Source organism: Trematomus bernacchii, unplaced genomic scaffold (genome assembly GCF_902827165.1).
Source record: "Trematomus bernacchii unplaced genomic scaffold, fTreBer1.1, whole genome shotgun sequence".
Lineage (NCBI taxonomy): Eukaryota > Metazoa > Chordata > Actinopteri > Perciformes > Nototheniidae > Trematomus > Trematomus bernacchii.
This window is the reverse complement of record NW_022987710.1, coordinates 581,586-598,800: the sequence shown is the minus strand read 5'-3', so window position 1 is coordinate 598,800 and position 17,215 is coordinate 581,586. Positions and strand designations below refer to the sequence as shown.

The window sequence follows — 17,215 nt, the reverse complement described above, 5'->3', positions numbered from 1 at the left end:
TGTGGTATATTTTCATGCACGGACACGCATGTTCCTCAACACACAAACTGAACACTCAATTGTACGATCGCTACCAGTGTCCTTGCGATCTTGTTATAACAAGTCAACAAGTGCACGTTACTGATGCAATATGGTTGAGACCATTCGGGCTTATTCTAGAGGGGTGCAAGGAATAGTCCAAGTAGTGGGGGAGTTTTATACAATATGTTTAAAACATAAAGATAAAAAGGTTTTAAAAAGTGATTGTTTAATGTTTTAAGGAGGTGACGCTACTCAGCCAATCAAATCGGTGCAGTCAGTGAGTCAGCACGATAGATTCAAACACACTCACAGAGACGAGACAAGAGGAGAGAAACAGTCGGAATAATTTCAAATGGCGGAAGGTAGACAGCGAAAACAGAGCATTTAATGACATGTTCTCTTACTGGACCTCTTTGAAATGCAATTTAATACCCCTGCATTATAGCAACAACAATAATAATAATAATAATAATAATGATAATAATAGCAATAATAATTGGGAGGGGGGGGCGCGGCTGTTCATATGTTCTCTGAGGGGAGGCTCACCTTCCCACACTTTGAAAACCCCTGCCTTAGTGTATAGTGTTTTCTTTTTTTGTCTCTATGCTCTTGCTGTAACAATCTAAATTTCACCTCTGTTGGAAGAATAAAGGAATTCTGATTTGGATTCTTATAACTAATTCATTTTGCTACCCTTCTTCAGTATGGTGCCTGTTAACAGATAGTGTTTAGTTGAAGTGATTTAAAGTTTTGGTTGTGCGATATAGACAGGATATCTTAAGTGGAAGATATCTCATAGGATGTTGAATGATGATGGCCGCAGGAAGTCTACCTGTATGGCCAGGACGACGTCAGCTGAGTTCAGGCCGTCCGTCACCTTCAGATGGACTTCATCCTCCGTGGTCTCAGAGTCATCGTGTATGTACCTGCGACACAAAGAACCAGCATCAGTATGTACGTCTGTCAGTACACCCAAGATCAATTTAGTTTTACAGCTGTTTGTCAGAGGTGGACGGTCGATGGAGGACTTTTTTAAATAGGCCACAAATATATCAGTTCACACAGTTTGCAGATATGCTAATTTCCCTCTTTAGTTAACTGCTGTACTTATTTGAAAAACAAACTTTTTTTTAAGGTCACAGACAAACAGGTGCCTTTTTACACGTGAAAGGTTCATGTTTTTGTTTCATTGTATACATTTTATCCGGTTAGTTCTGGCTTCACATTGCAATGATGTGTGCACATTAAAGAACATTACATTACAAACCTATGCCAGTGGTTCCCATCCTTATAGAATAGTGACCCCCGATAATAATGACGTATACGCCTCTGAATGTAATGAAAAATGTTGAATTGTCAGGTAAAAGTGTGTGTTTTTCCTTATTTTCCTTTATTCCTGTGTGCTACAGCAGCTCATTTTGTTTTGTTGTTCTTCTTATGCCGGTCCTGACAAAAGTCTGCCAGAACTTCCTGTAATTGGTCTGAATTCCTCAACCCCCCAAAAAAATGTGTTCACACTGGAAACACACTGTGTCATGATTCAGGCTTAACTGGACCAAGAACGTCTGTTTGTAATTTAGATTTGTATCAAACTGAAAAGATCAAACTAGACGTCAATCTTTTAGGATGGTACTCAAATACAATAACTGCAAATTAAAGAACAGTATATATATACACACTATATTTTTAAATTCCATATCATCAAAAAGCACACATAACTTCAAGCTGTCTAACTCTTGATTGGCTTGACATGCCAAATTTAGCTTTTTTTTTTGAACATTTACATTGTAATAATTCCATTTTTTCCACAGGTGCCAATTAATATTACAAATATTTTGTTTTGCTTTGTTCGAGTGCACTCAGGCTGCATGAGTTACAGGAATACTGAGATCCACAGTTGGGAAAGATTTGTGGGTACAGAGATGAACTCACACAGGGACCATGGTAACTGACACCCCCACAATAAAATATCCACATGTAAAACACAAAGCTGAATGAATGTGTTATTTCTTCCTGAGTTCTACAGTAAGTGTATGTTACTGTGGGGAACCGTAAACAGAAACTCCACTACCATCCAGTCAAAAAGCTGCAGTACCAGCGGAGATATTCACACAGCTTTGATCCCATTTAGACTGCAGAAAATCATCAATACATTTTTTTGTTTACATAACTTCATTGTTCCAGACTAATTAAATAATAATAATACATTTAAATGTTAAAGTAAATAAACTATCTTCTTTTTTAAAAGCATCCACAGTGTGTGGGGTCCTCAGAGCAGAAGGCCCCCATGGTTTTGAGCTTGGTCCTGGGGGGATGGAGGAGGTTAGCCTTTCCAGAACGGTGGTTTCTTGTGGAGGTTTGTGGGGTGAGCAGTTCTCTGAGGTACGATGGAGCATTTCCATGAATGCACTGATGGGTGAAAAGGGAGATTTCATAGTGAGACCGGGATGATGATTTGAGGATGGGTGTGATGTTTACGTACTTTCGCACTCTCATCATGATCCTAGCAGCGCTGTTCTGGATGTATTGCAGCTTCTGGATATTCTTGCTAGGAATCCCGGGTGTATTACAGTAGTGAAGCCTGGAGGAGACAAAGACGTGGACAAGCTTTTCAGCCTCTGACAGAGTGAGTGTGGGGCGAAGTTTAGCGATATTTCTGAGGTGGTAGAAGGAGGTCTGGCATATTTGTTTGATGTGGTCCTCAAAGGTCAGATGAGGATCCATTTTAAAACCGAGATTGGTGACTGTTGATGAGAGTGGAATGTTCTGAGCGGAGAAGCTGCTGTGATGTGAAGTGATGGAGCATTAATTAACCTGATGTGGAGTGTGTACTAGAATGGCTTCAGTTTTGGAGCTGCTTAATTGAAGGAAATTGTGCTTTATCCACGCCTTTATCTCCTCCAGGCAGGTGGTTAAGGGGGTTGGATTTGTTCTGATGCAGAGTTGGGTGTAACACATTACATTTTTCGGTAACGCAGTACAATTTGGTACAGCTCACCTGCTCCACAGCAGCACCACCAATCAATGGGTGGGGGTTGAGGTTCTCCTGAAGTCAACAACAATCTCCTTTGTTTTCTCCACATTGAAAAAAAGATTGTTGTCTATGCACCACGTGGCCAGCTGGTTCACCTCCCTCCTGTAGTGGGTCTCGTCGTTGTGGCTGATGAGACCCACCATGGTTGTGTCATTTGCAAACCTAATGAAGTGGTTGGAGCTGTGGGTGGGCGTGCAGTCGTGGGTCAGCAGGGTGAAGAGCAGGGGGCTGAGCCCACATCCTTGGGGCGCCCCCGTACTCAGTGTGATGGTGCCTGCAGACCCGTACAGATTGGGGTCTGGCATTGAAGAAGTCCAGTAGCCAGTTGCAGAGAAAGGGGCTGAGGCCCAGGTTTGTTAGTTTACAAACCAGCTGCTGGGGGATGATAGTGTTGAACACTGAGCTAAAGTCTATGAACAGCATCCTAACATAAGAGTTTTTAGTGTCCAGGTGGGTGAGGGCTGGGTGGAGAGCAGAGGAGATTGCATCCTCAGTGGACCGCTTTGCTCGGTATGCAAACTGAAACGGGTCCAGCAAGGGGGGGAGGTCAGATTTGATTTGCTTCATGACTAGCCGCTCAAAGCACTTCATGATGGTGGAAGTCAGCGCTACGGGGCGGTAGTCATTGAAGCAGGAAGGTGATGACTGAAGCACGAGGGAACAACAGCCTGGCTCACGGAGATGTTGAAGATGTCTGTGAGGACATCTGTGAGCTCAGCTACACAGTCCTTTAGCACACGACCAGGAATGTTGTGAGGCCCAGAAGCTTTCCGGGGGTTAATCCTTAGCAGTGTGCTCCTCACACTGTTAGGATGGCGTGGAAGGGTAGGACCCAAATGCAGACTATCAAAAAGGTAACAGGTCTCGTAACAAAAAGCGAGCTTTATTTTAAAAGCTGATCAAAACAAGGCATGAAACAAATGGGTTGTACAAAAAACTGACCGTGACCCACATGGAGGGAGACAGGAAAAACCAACAATGAACCGACAGGGGAACACAGGAAGAGACAAGACTAAATACAGGGAGGGGTAATCACAAGACAAGACACAGCTGGGGTAAGAGAGGCAGAAACACAAGGGCAACAGGTGAACACAATCAGACACACCAGGGGAACTAATGACAGGAAGGCAAACACAGGAAGAAGGAACAGAGAAGACACAAGGAGGCAAACATTTCAAAACAAAAGGTGGAAAATGAAAACATAAATACAAAACCGTAACAGAACCCCCCCCTCAAGGGACGGATTCCAGACGTCCCAAGAAAACCCCAAAAGTCAAAAAAATTCCAGCAGGGTGGGTGGAGGGGGTCTGGAGGACGGGTTTGGGCTGACAGCCCAGGGGCACAGCGGAGGACCCGGAAGGGGTCTCGGGCGGACGGCCCGGGGGCAAGGCAGAGATCAAGGAGGGGGGTCTCGGGCGGACGGCCCGGGGGCAAGGCAGAGTTCAAAAAAGGGCGAAGACCACAGCGGGCGAACTCAGGGGGCCGGGCATGAGAGCAAAGGCAGCGGCTGAAAGCGTCAGGAGGCCGGGCTCGAGGGCGAAGGCCACAGCTGGGGAAATCAGGGGGCCGAGCTCGAGGGCGAAGGCCCCGGCACTCAGGGGCCGGGCTCGAGGGCGAACAAGAAGGCGTCGACGGGACAGCTCCGGAGGCCGGGCAGGAAGGTGCTGACGGGACAACTCCGGAGGACGGGCAGGAAGGCGCTGACGGGACAGCTCCGGAGGCCGGGCAGGACCCGTTGTCGGCCAGACAGGAACCGGAGCCGACGGAACAGGCGTAGACGGGATCCTGGACATGACATGGACTGGTGTCAATGGGACCCCGGATGGAGCAAGGGCTGGTGTCGACTGGACCTCCAACGGAACAGGACACAGAGTTGGCAGGACCCCCGGTGGAACAGGTGTCGGCGGGACCTCCAACAGGACAGGACACCGAGTTGGCAGGACCCCCGGCGGGACAGGTGTCGGCGGGACCCCCAACAGAACAGAACATGGAGCTGGTAGGACCCCCGGCGGGACAGGTGTCGGCGGGACCCCCAACAGGACAGGACATGGTGTAGGCAGGAAATCTGGTGGAGCAGGTGTCGGCGGGACCCCCAACAGGACAGGATCTGGTGTTGGCAGGAAACCTGGCGGAGCAGTAGTCGGCGGGACCCCCAACGGGACAGGACATGGGGTTGGCAGGACCCACAGCTGAACCCCCAACGGCACATGACACAGGGTTGGCAAGACCCCCGGCAGAAGAGTAGTCGGCGGGACCCCCAATGGGACAGGACATGGAGTTGGCAAGACTCCCGGCAGGAGAGTAGTCGGTGGGACCTCCAACAGCACAGGACATAGGGTTGGCAGGACCCCCGGCAGAAGAGTAGTCGGCGGGACCCCCAACGGGACAGGACATAGGATTGGCAAGACCCCCGGCAGAAGAGTAGTCGGCGGGACCTCCAACGGCACAGGACATAGGGTTGGCAGGACCCCCGGCAGAAGAGTAGTCGGCGGGACCTCCAACGGCACAGGACATAGGGTTGGCAGGACCCCCGGCAGAAGAGTAGTCGGCGGGACCCCCAACGGGACAGGACATAGGATTGGCAAGACCCCCGGCAGAAGAGTAGTCGGCGGGACCCCCAATGGGACAGGACATGGAGTTGGCAAGACTCCCGGCAGGAGAGTAGTCGGTGGGACCTCCAACAGCACAGGACATAGGGTTGGCAGGACCCCCGGCAGAAGAGTAGTCGGCGGGACCCCCAACGGGACAGGACATAGGATTGGCAAGACCCCCGGCAGAAGAGTAGTCGGCGGGACCTCCAACGGCACAGGACATAGAGTTGGCAAGACCCCCGGCAGGAGAGTAGTCGGCGGGACCTCCAACAGCACAGGACATAGGGTTGGCAGGACCCCCGGCAGAAGAGTAGTCGGCGGAATCTCCAACATCACAGGACATGGGGTAGGCGTCGGCCATAGAGCCAACAGGACACGGGGTGCTGGAGTCGGCCGGACCACCGACAGAACACGAGGGGCTGGAGTGGGCCGAACCACTGACAAAACACGGGGGGCCGGAGTCGGCCGGACCACCGACAGGACACGAGGTGCCGGAGTCGGCCGGACCGCCGACAGGACACGAGGTGCTGGAGTCGGCCGGACCACCGACAGGACACGAGGTGCTGGAGTCGGCCGGACCACCGACAGGACACGAGGTGCTGGAGTCGGCCGGACCACCGACAGGAGACGGGGTGCTGGAGTCGGACGGACCACCGACAGGACACGAGGTGCTGGAGTCGGCCGGACCACCGACAGGACACGGGGGGCTGGCGTCGGCCGGGGAGCCAGTAATGGAGCCGAAACTGAAGTCGGGACCATGGCTGCTGGGACCGGAACAGGGGCCGGAACCATGGCTGCTGGGGCCGGAACCATGGCCGCTGGGGCCAGAACTGGGGCCGGAACCATGGCTGCTGGGGCCAGAACTGGGGCTGGAACCATGGCTGTATGGGCCGGTTCTGGAGCCGGAACCATGGCTGCTGGGCACGGAACCGGAACACGGAACCATGGCTGTGTGGGATGGTACTGGAGCACGGTACCATGACTGTGTGGACCGGCACTGGAACACGGAAACATGACTGTAAGGTCCGGTTCTGGAGCAGTGACTATGGCTGCTGGGCACGGAACAGAAGCCTGGACCCTGGCTGTGTGAGCCAGGTAATGGAGCACGGAAGCATGGCTGTGTGGGCCGGTACTGGTGCACGGATCCATGGCTGTGTGGGCCGGTACTGGACCACGAGCCGGCCTCCCGACCTTGCGTTTCTCCGAGGCCCCCTGGAGGCTCCGTGGACCTCCAAACGCCAGGCGGGATCCCAAAAAAGGGCCAGAGAATGGAGCTGGAACCACTGGAGCACGGGCTGGAATCTTGGTCTTGCGTCTCCTAGAGATTCTTTGGAGGATCTGTGGGCCTCCCCAGGCCTGGTCATACCCCAGGAAAGGGTTAGAGGCTTCGGACAAGTCCTCAGGACTACTTGTGAAAAGTTGTAGCCACTCAGGCAACATGCTCCTAAGCCAGGGCTGGCGAGCAACCTCCTGACGTGCCTCCTTCAACGCAGCCTCTCTACCACGTCTAGAAGAGGCGCCATTCCAGGTATAAAAAATGTACTCCAGAGAGTACCCAAGACATTCTGCCTGTAGAGCAAAACGATCCGAGTCTGCTGAGTCCAAAGCTGGTCGGTTCATTCTGTTAGGATGGCGTGGAAGGGTAGGACCCAAATGCAGACTATCAAAAAGGTAACAGGTCTCGTAACAAAAAGCGAGCTTTATTTTAAAAGCTGATCAAAACAAGGCATGAAACAAATGGGTTGTACAAAAAACTGACCGTGACCCACATGGAGGGAGACAGGAGAGACAACCGTGACTGACATGGAGGAAGACAGGAAAAACCAACAATGAACCGACAGGGGAACACAGGAAGAGACAAGACTAAATACAGGGAGGGGTAATCACAAGACAAGACACAGCTGGGGTAAGAGAGGCAGAAACACAAGGGCAACAGGTGAACACAATCAGACAATCAGACACACCAGGGGAACTAATGACAGGAAGGCAAACACAGGAAGAAGGAACAGAGAAGACACAAGGAGGCAAACATTTCAAAACAAAAGGTGGAAAATGAAAACATAAATACAAAACCGTAACACACACTGCCTGGGGACAGACAGATAGCCTGGTCATTGGGTGGAGGCGTTGTTTTCTGCGCAGGTGTGCTGTTCTGTGCTTCAAAGCATGCGAAGAAGCTGTTGAGGTTGAGTATTATTTTCTCTTGTTGGGAAGTCAACATGTTGATACATGTTTGGCATGAACATTTTCAGGTTTGCATGATTAAAGTCCCCAGCGACAATGAGAAGGCTGTCTGGCTGTGTTGTCTGCTGGTTAGAGATCGCTCGATGCAGCTCACCGAGTGCCTCCTCTCTTGCCCCTTTCACACCAACGCGGTTCCCGTTCTAGCTCCTCTAGAGCTTTTCTGGTTCGGAACCGGTTTTTCTTTTCAGCCCCCGTTTTGTTCACACCGCCCAGAGCCCGACTGGTGCTGCCGCTGCTGCATCATGACGTCACCGTTTACGTCGCTGATTTTCTCCCCAACGGCATTGGGTCGATGATCGTGTTGCTTTTAATCATACGAAGCCAGATTCAATTAAATAACTACTTCTCAACCCTTGTACTTTTCTCCAGAGTGCCGTGGTTCATTGTTTATTAATGTGTTTCAGCGGCATTTACCGACCGCTGCAGTGCTGCCCGCTGTTTGGCAAATACCAAAGTGTTAAAATCCCAGAGTACTGATGACCAGAGTAGAAATGTTTACACTTTGGAGTAGAATGGACATAAAGTACACTTCTCAGAGTGCACCAGAACCTCTCTTTGGTGTTGTTTCTTGGTGTGGTGTTGGTGTTGACTTGTGTAGTGTTTATTCTGGGATGATGGACTCCCTCAAAGTATATTTTTGCATTGAGTCTGTCTGGTCCACATTGATCTTAGGTTTCGATTCGTCATCAGATAGGCCGCGCCTTCTCATTGGTTTAATGCAGCCTCGTGACCCTCGGCTTTTTGAAAATATTCTCCAGGAAAAGCGCGACCGTGACCGTTTCAGATTGATGCAAGAGTTATACAATACAGCCATGGATCGAACACGGCAACATTTCTCCGCAGGACGGTAACGTTAGGTAAGTAGACACCAAGTGAATAATTCTGAATATTCATATTTGTCTTCTTGTTTTAATTTGTATAACTAAACAACTAAAAACGATAACGTTAGCAAGTAGAATATTTGTGACGTTATTGTAGTGGTAACGTTAGCCGTAGTCAATCAGATTAACGTTATTCTGACATCGAAAGATGTATTTCTCCCGTGTTAATTGTTAGGCTTCATTCACACTGACTCAGGCGGAAAACCGCTCCTCTTTCCAGGGTTCCTGCAGGTTTCGCCAACTCAAATTTAAGACTTTTTAAGACCTTTTTAAGACCACTTTGAATAGAATTTAAGACCTATTTCACGGCAATAAAGTATGAAGGAAATTGCTATGAAAGAAGAAATACGTCCCATAATTACCTACAAAGTAAATGTATTCATGTTCAACATAAGAACAATGACTGAACATAACAGCATAACAGTCCATAACTGTGTTAGCGTGTTAGACAAAAAGTGTGTGTGTGTGTGTGTGTCTGTGTGTTAGGGCTGTGCAATTAATCATATTTTAATCGCAATTACGATTTTGGCCTGCCACAATTACGAAAACAACATCATCGAAAAAAACGATTATTTTGCTTTGCTAGGTTGTGACAGTGCACTAGAACATATTTGATCTAATTAATTTTAGTCTAATTTATTTATCATATTTATATATGTTTAGTAGCTTGTGGAAGTGCGCTCCAAAATATTTGTTGATCTTGTTTATTGGCATTTATTATTTTGATATTATTTATTTAAATGTATCATTTAATTTATTTTTGGATTGGTTTTTCAGTTGAATTATACGTTCAGGGAATCAACAGTTAAAAAGATACTGTTCAAATTATTATTTGTTTTAAAGTTCAATAAATGGATGTTTTCAAAGTCAATGAAGTTTCGTATTTAATAATCATGATATCAATTATTGACCAAAATAATCGTGATTATGATTTTTGCCATAAACGAGCAGCCCTAGTGCGTGTGTGTGTGTGTGTGTGTGCGTGTGCGTGTGCGTGTGCGTGTGTGTGAGAGTGACAAGAGCTATATTCAGAGCTCTGCTGCCTTGGCTACAATCTTTCATCGTTGCTGTTGTATGATAGGTGTTTAACTACGGTATTTAGCGTCAACAGCACCTCCGCTTTTAGGGTTGACGTACACCCAAACGTCGCCCGGAGGTCCCCCGGTGTTGTTGCGGGAGCTGCTGCACTAGCTAACGCTGCACTAGCTAACGCTACATTAGCAAAACAAACGCTAATTTATTTAGCAAAAGGTGCAGCGGGCTTCAAACACGTTCCCCTCCACTGGTTTCAACCAAGCACTAAATTCGATGTTTTCCAACCAAATACGGTTGAACTGACACTTCCCCATATTAATTTGTAAGTAGATTCGAAGATACATGAGTTTCTGACTGCCGCTAGCTGAAGCTTGGTTGCTTGGTTACTAGCTGGGTGTTCTCCGATAAGGGGCCGGGAGGAAACAAAGTTAGTTATTACTGGTTCCATGTTGATTTAATTAAATACAAATTGTTGGGGGGGAACTGAAAGGCTATTACCGTACTGGTTACTTTGCAGCCCGGACATTTCCCCCAAAACACATTTAGACGCTATCGCAACACAGAAGTACCTTTCAGATCCGATCATTTTTAAGACCTTCTAAATCATATTTAAGACCTTTCTTATTTGTTGGTCATATTTAAGACCTTTTTAAGGCCTTAAATTCAGATTATCAAATTTAAGACTTTTTAAGACTTTTTAACCTGTTAAGCACCAAGCCTGTTTTTCATGTTTCAGGCTCGAAAATGACATGCCCAAAACAAATGACTACAACTTAACTTCTAAAAGGGTTATATGAATAATTTCTTTTATCAAAGCAAGGTTACATCTGTGAGTTGGATGTAGAAGTGTCAGAATCAATATAGATGTTTTTTATTTTAAAGAAAATTCAGATTTTACATAGTAAAAAACTGTAAATTATAGTGTCCGTCCAAATATTCTTTTTTACTTATAGTGAAAACTACCCTTGGATGATGGGTTAGTAGACTAAAAGCTTTAGGAATCCAAAGTACAACATATAATAAGTACCCTGTATCAAGATTGATGCAAAACAAGTGACATTTGACCTTTTTAGAGAGGTTTAGCCAAAACCACCCCACCTCTGAGGTGATTTGGGTGGAAATTGTTTTTTTTCCATATCTCTGGCCCCCCTTGGTCGATTTGGATGGTTGACACCTCTTTCTGACCGTTAGAGCCAATAGAATCGAAGGGGGAGTCCCCCACACACACACGTTGTGAAGAGAAAAGGTGGGGGCTGCGCGCATGTAATTTTGCAGCAGAGTGGACCGATCTCTCGCTCTGACATTTGGAAACGAAAAAGCAGTTTTGTTGCATATGGATTATCAGAAATCATTTCAAAGAGGACACAGACACATTGGATTAACCTATGGATTAACTGCAGCATCGTTTTTTTATCGTTTTAATGCCATTGAAGACCAGTTTTGACCAAGTTAAGCCATGTTAGCGTTTCTAGCTACCTAGCTCCACATGTTATGATGTACGCTTTCGTTTATAGCGTCGCAAATGTTTATCACTGAGTGTTGAGGTTTTTTTACACAGATTCTGTGTCTCCAGGAGATGCAAAACGAGGGGTTGGCTGTGCATCTAGGATAAGTAATAAGGGAGTTATGAGTGAGTTTAGGTGCAGTTTTAGGTTACATTTTTTTCACTCGTGGATAATTCAGAGGCTGAGTGTTAGCATTGTGGGGTTTTTTTTGAATTTTTTTTTTTAAAAGATCAGTTAGCTGAGTTTCTTCCCGTTACATGGATATAAAACATTCATAGTTTTATTAAATATTAAGATTCCTTAGACGTTGTTTCCTGCAAATGTAGGTTGAATGATTTCTAAGCTCTCGCCTCCCGTCTGATATAATGCTGTTAACAGTTAAGTCTAACTTTGCACTACATTTGGTACTGTACATGTGCAATAGACCAATTTCCACCAGTTGTGGAGGAAGTTTTCATATGATTTAAGTTAAAGTGGACCTATCATGCTATATTTGAATAATATATTGTAGGGCCATACCTATATAAGGTATATTTATACGTTTTCTTTTTCAAAATACCAAACAGATCATGCATTTTAGCCATGCCTCATTTCGCTCTATTTTGCTATCCTCCACCCCTGTCTTTGCATGCGCTGCAGCTGACCACGCCCCCCTGCAAAGGAGGGGGCCGAGTTACGAGCGTCATGTTACCATGCTGTTTCCATGCCACAGCAACCTCTCATTCCCCTGATAGGTGGAGAGTTGGCCATATAGGCGGAGCTCCTCCGTCCTGACGTCAGGAAAGTGTTCAAATCTGGATCAGTCTGTATCAGATCCGTTGCTGCCCCGTTTTTAGAGATTTGGGTATGGAGGAAAAGAGAGAGGGTTGTGTTTTCTGACACTTGGTGAGTTCCCTGGAACACCGGGGACACATATTCATGTATAAAAGACGTACACAAGTGCATTTTGCACTTTAAAGGGGACCTATCATGCAAAATGCACTTTTGCATGAGAGCACTAGTTTATGGTATTCCACGTTGTCCATTTGTTGTAACAGGAGTGTTTCCCCAGGCTAAAGAGGCCTAATGAGCAAATGTACACACATTTCCACCTTTGACCAATGTATTTTGTGGGTTGTTTGATGTTGCTACTGATTAGATGTTATATTTAAAACACATCAAAATCAAAATAAATGCATGTTTTCAAGAATCTGCATGTACTTTATTTCCTGAAGTGTTAATGATTCACCACAAAATTGTTTGTTTGGTGTACACCAGCTAAACAGCACTGAAACAGTATGAAAAATGACCATGGAGTACATTTTCTCTCTCAAAGTGTTGAATAATCAGCGTACATTTTTAACTCTCTTCTAGGTATACACTGCACGTGTTGGAAAGCACTCAAACAGTGTCAAAAAAGTACCAGTTATAGAGTATATTTTGACTCCCAAAGTGTTCAAATCTAACTCTTTATTTGGAGTTTATATTTTACTCTTTTGACAGTGTTCAGAGAACACCAAACTCTTGGACCTATATACACCCCGAAACTGGTGTTAAATGTACTCTTATAGAGTACATTGTACACTGTGGTTTTTGCTGTGTATCTATCATAAACGTATCGATGTGCCACTGCGCCAAGCCATGCGGCACAGTGGCACATCATGTCATAGCTTAAATAATAAATGATCTTTATCAAAACCTATGGCTTTTTTTGTTTTCAGAAGGCTGAATCCGAAGGCTCTGTTAAGATAAAAAAAACAAAAGGTAGCTAAAATGAATGTTGTCTTTTGTTTCAAAATTGAACACATGCATTCATTTGAGAGGCGTCAGAGCAAGGGGCCTGCCATGGTTAGGGGCCCGGAGCAGTGTGGGGTTTGATGCCCTGCTCAAGAAGACCTCACAGTGCTGAGTTAGTGAATATTGCCCTGCTTGGTCCAATTGGGACTTGAACCAGTCACCCTCACTCTAATCCTAACCCTCCAAACCAAATCCTTACCGAGTGAGCTACTGTTCGAAGAATATTTCCAGTAACGATGACCACAACGAGACACAAAAAGGCCATAAATACACAGTATGAAAACAAAGAGGCACACTATCGACCACAAAGACACTAAACAACCAGAAAGGCACACACAATATCAGAAAAGGACATAAAAGAATACAAAGAAACATAAAATGGGACAAACAACAGACATCAAATTGACCAAAGAAGTGAATCAACCACAAACTCACACAAAACGATAAGAAATAAAGTCAAAATAACTAGCAAGTGACTAGGGCTGCTCGATTATGGCAAAAATCATAATCTCGATTATTTGGGTCAATAATTGATATCACGATTATTAAAAACGATTATCCATTTACTTTGAAAACATCAATTTATTGGAGAAAGAAAATGTGAACATGATGTTTTTAACAGTTGATTACCCTGAACTTTAAGTATAATTCAACTGAAAAACCAATAAAAAAAATATTTTATTTGAAAAAATAAAAATAAAAGTAATAATAATAATAAAAAAAGAATCGTTTTATTTCGATTACGTTGTTTTCGTAATCGTTGCAAGCCATAATCGTAATTGCGATTAAAATACGATTAATTGAGCAGCCCTACAAGTGACATAAAACAGAAAAAACAAGGCTAAACCCTATAAACTCTGTCTTGCTCATATGTAGAGTTGGTGGTGGGGCCATCAGGGGCCCGTCATAATCTCTTCATGCCAACACTGTGTCTGACCTGAGTCTGCGCTCCCTCAGGTCCTGCAGGGTGAAGGTGTGTCCTTGCAGCAGCGTGCGGCCCTGCAGCTCCAGCCTGCCATGGCCAGCCGTTCTCTGAACCTCGGCCCTCAGAACCTCCTCCCAACTGTCCCGGTCCTGAACCAGGAGATGCTCCTCAGTCACAAAGGCCCCTCCACCCTCCTCCACCCGCAGCAGGTTGGTGAAAGCCTGACACAGAGGATCAACCAACAAAGCTATATATTCAAAACGGATTGAATTATTAATTATAAAATGAGTTTACTGCATGTTAATTATAATGGTCATTCAGTCAGAGATTATTATATGACATCAAATCCAGTGTTTATTCCCATAACCCATCCCATGCTCAAACCAGCACTACAGTGGTTTGACCTGTGTTTGACCTCTGACCTCTGGCGCCTGGTCGTCTACAGGGATGACGGTGATGTTGAAGACAAGGTCGGAGATGGTTCCGCCATGGTGGTCGCTGACGGAGAAGACAAACTGGAGAAACAGTGGATCTGGACCGATGTCCTCTACTGGAGGCATGAAGGCCACCTTCCTGTGGTTCACTGCGTGCTGCAGGAACACAACAACACTTCTCTTCTATACAGTTTTAAGCTGAAGCAAATTCAATTTCCTAACCACCCAACCTTATACGTATTCCAAAAGAGTGTGTCTGATTCTCAGCCACAAAGGTCCTGAAAAATATAACCTAGCAACCACCTCGCAACACTTTTACAAATTCTGTTTTTTGGAACAGAAAATAGCTATGTACATTATCTCAAGTAGTGTACAGATGTACCACCTAATTTTGCGCGTCCCTAGCGCAGTGGGGCCGTGATCGGCACAGAGTCGATCCTCGCTGAAAGGAAAACCCCCCGCATGACGTAGTGAATACGTTTCAGACTTGATACGCCCCCTTGATAAATTATAATGAAACCAGCTGCAATGGATCATGAATCCACCAGGGGGAGCAGTGATTAAAAAGCTGCCACACTGGAACTCATGTGAAATAAACAGCTGATAGATTTATGTCTGATTACTATAGCGGATCTTTGTTAAGTTGATATGTCACGGATAGGATCATATTATGTGCTAAATAAGAGACATGTCATCATTTACCAAACATCACCATGTTTATATTTAACAAAATAATGTTGTTTAATACACGTTGGTGTTTACAAAGCTACAACTACAAAAACAATTGGTTTGTTTTTTCATCAGGAAATGCAGCCCGGCTCAAACAAACGATTTTTAATCATCATCCCCACAATCATTTAATGTATCATATGTTCGCCGAATTGACATGAAAGCACTAACAAATATGAATTTGCTGTAGTCAACTTCATTAAAACTTTATTAACGTGCCTAAACTCAGTAATTCACTAAAAAGAGGTTTATTTTTAATGGAGCCTCATCATCTAACCACGGTTAGATGATGAGGCTCCATTAAAAATAAACCTCTAGGCAAACAATAGTATTTACAGTGTTAATAGTTTACTGTATTATTACTGTTTAATATTACTGCTATAACAATCACACATTGAGTTCATTGTTTTGCACTGATAAAATCAGACCGTTGTTTTTTTAAATAGTCTGAATGAAACTCGGCAGCTCTCAGTAGGTGATCAGCTGTGTGTGACTCTCTTTGTTTACACACCTAATGGGCCATCAGCCACAGCTCTCCCACCCCCTTTGAGCTCTCTTCTCCAGCAGTGAAGTTTAACTGTAGGTTTGGGTTTGCATATTTATGCTGTCGCAGTTCCTGTTGTTTCTATCACACATTGCTGGTATGAAAGGGTCTGTGCCGGAAATATCAAACATTTAATAAAAGTGAAAAACAATGAACAAGACTTAACGTATTGATAATAATGAATTAGGCTATATTCATTCCGTTTTGGATGTACGATTTTTGACTGTGTTTAGAGCGGTGATCTGTCTCTTCCTCTCTGCAGCAGAGAGCTGAGCGCTGTCAGACCGGAACATTGCTGTAAAGGCAGAGGGACGTCTCTAGCTCCCCCTCGACACATAGACTGATCCTTTTTTTTGTCCATGTCTGATTGGCTTAGAGCTTTCGCAACTGCAAACATTTTTAAATAAACATTGACCATGTATCGTTCACCAGCTCCACCCCCGACAGCTCCCTTAAGGTGATCAACGCAGGCAGTGGCGGCGCCAGAGCATTTTTGTTGGGTAATCTATGGTAGGGCTAACCCATACAGTGGTGGTGCTCAAGTCAGTATTTGCAATGTAATTACATACACGCTATATCGCCCCCTTGACAGTGAAACGCCACGCGTGAGGTTTAGATTATTTCCCTGTCTCAATCAAAATGGAACTGTATGAAATAAAACGGCACATTTGTCTTGTAGTAAATAAAAAGGGATCACTGTGAACGTGACGTATGATAGTACACGTTGAAGATCCAATGGGGATACTGAATGGCGGTTTCGATTGATCTCAATCAATAAGGCATGACCATAGACTGTATATATAAATGGCATGACGCAGATCCAACGTTGCGTTGCTCTGATTGGCTGTAGGTCTATTCAAATTGCATTCGGAGGCATTTTGATCTGACCGCGGCCGCGCTGATATTATAACGCCAGAGAATTTTCACACCTTTTGTGTATAAAACTCCCCCACTACTTAGACTATTCCTTGCACCCCTCTTATAGCATAAGCCCGAATGGTCTCAACCATATTGCATCAGTAACGTGCACTTGTTGTTACAGCAGGATCAGTTTGTGTGCTGTGGACACGACCCGTATATTTTCGCAATCCGTGTTCTCAACATTTAGCATTTCGCTTATTATTTAATTGAATTTGCATCACTTTTCATGGTGGGGCTAAGGTGGGGCTAAGCCATTTCTTGGTATGGCTGTAGCCTACCCCAGCCATACCCTGGCGCCGCCACTGAACGCAGGGCTGTGACTCTCTTTGTTTCAAATCTAGTAATGGGCCATCGGAATGTGACAAAACTCTCCCACCCACCCTCTGTTCTCCAGCATTGCCGGTCTGAAAGGGTCTGTGTAAATAGCAAACATTTAATTAAAGTTTTAAAAACAGTGACGGTGTCCAAAATCAGAGGTGGAAGAAGTATTCCGATTATTTACCTAGGTAAAAATACGTGTTAGAAGTAAATGTCCTGCATTCAAAATGCATGAATGAAGCGCCATCTCATGGTTA

General features: G+C 45.2%; 1 protein-coding gene across 1 annotated transcript in view; it reads right to left on the bottom strand.

Moving 5' to 3' along the window:
• Positions 1-17,215, bottom strand: part of frem1b (Fras1 related extracellular matrix 1b) — a 139,618-nt gene that overhangs the window by 82,914 nt on the left and 39,489 nt on the right. The window contains 3 exon segments of the mRNA XM_034141012.1: positions 854-947; positions 14,025-14,233; positions 14,435-14,602. Of these exon segments, the coding sequence (XP_033996903.1) occupies positions 854-947; positions 14,025-14,233; positions 14,435-14,602 (471 nt within the window).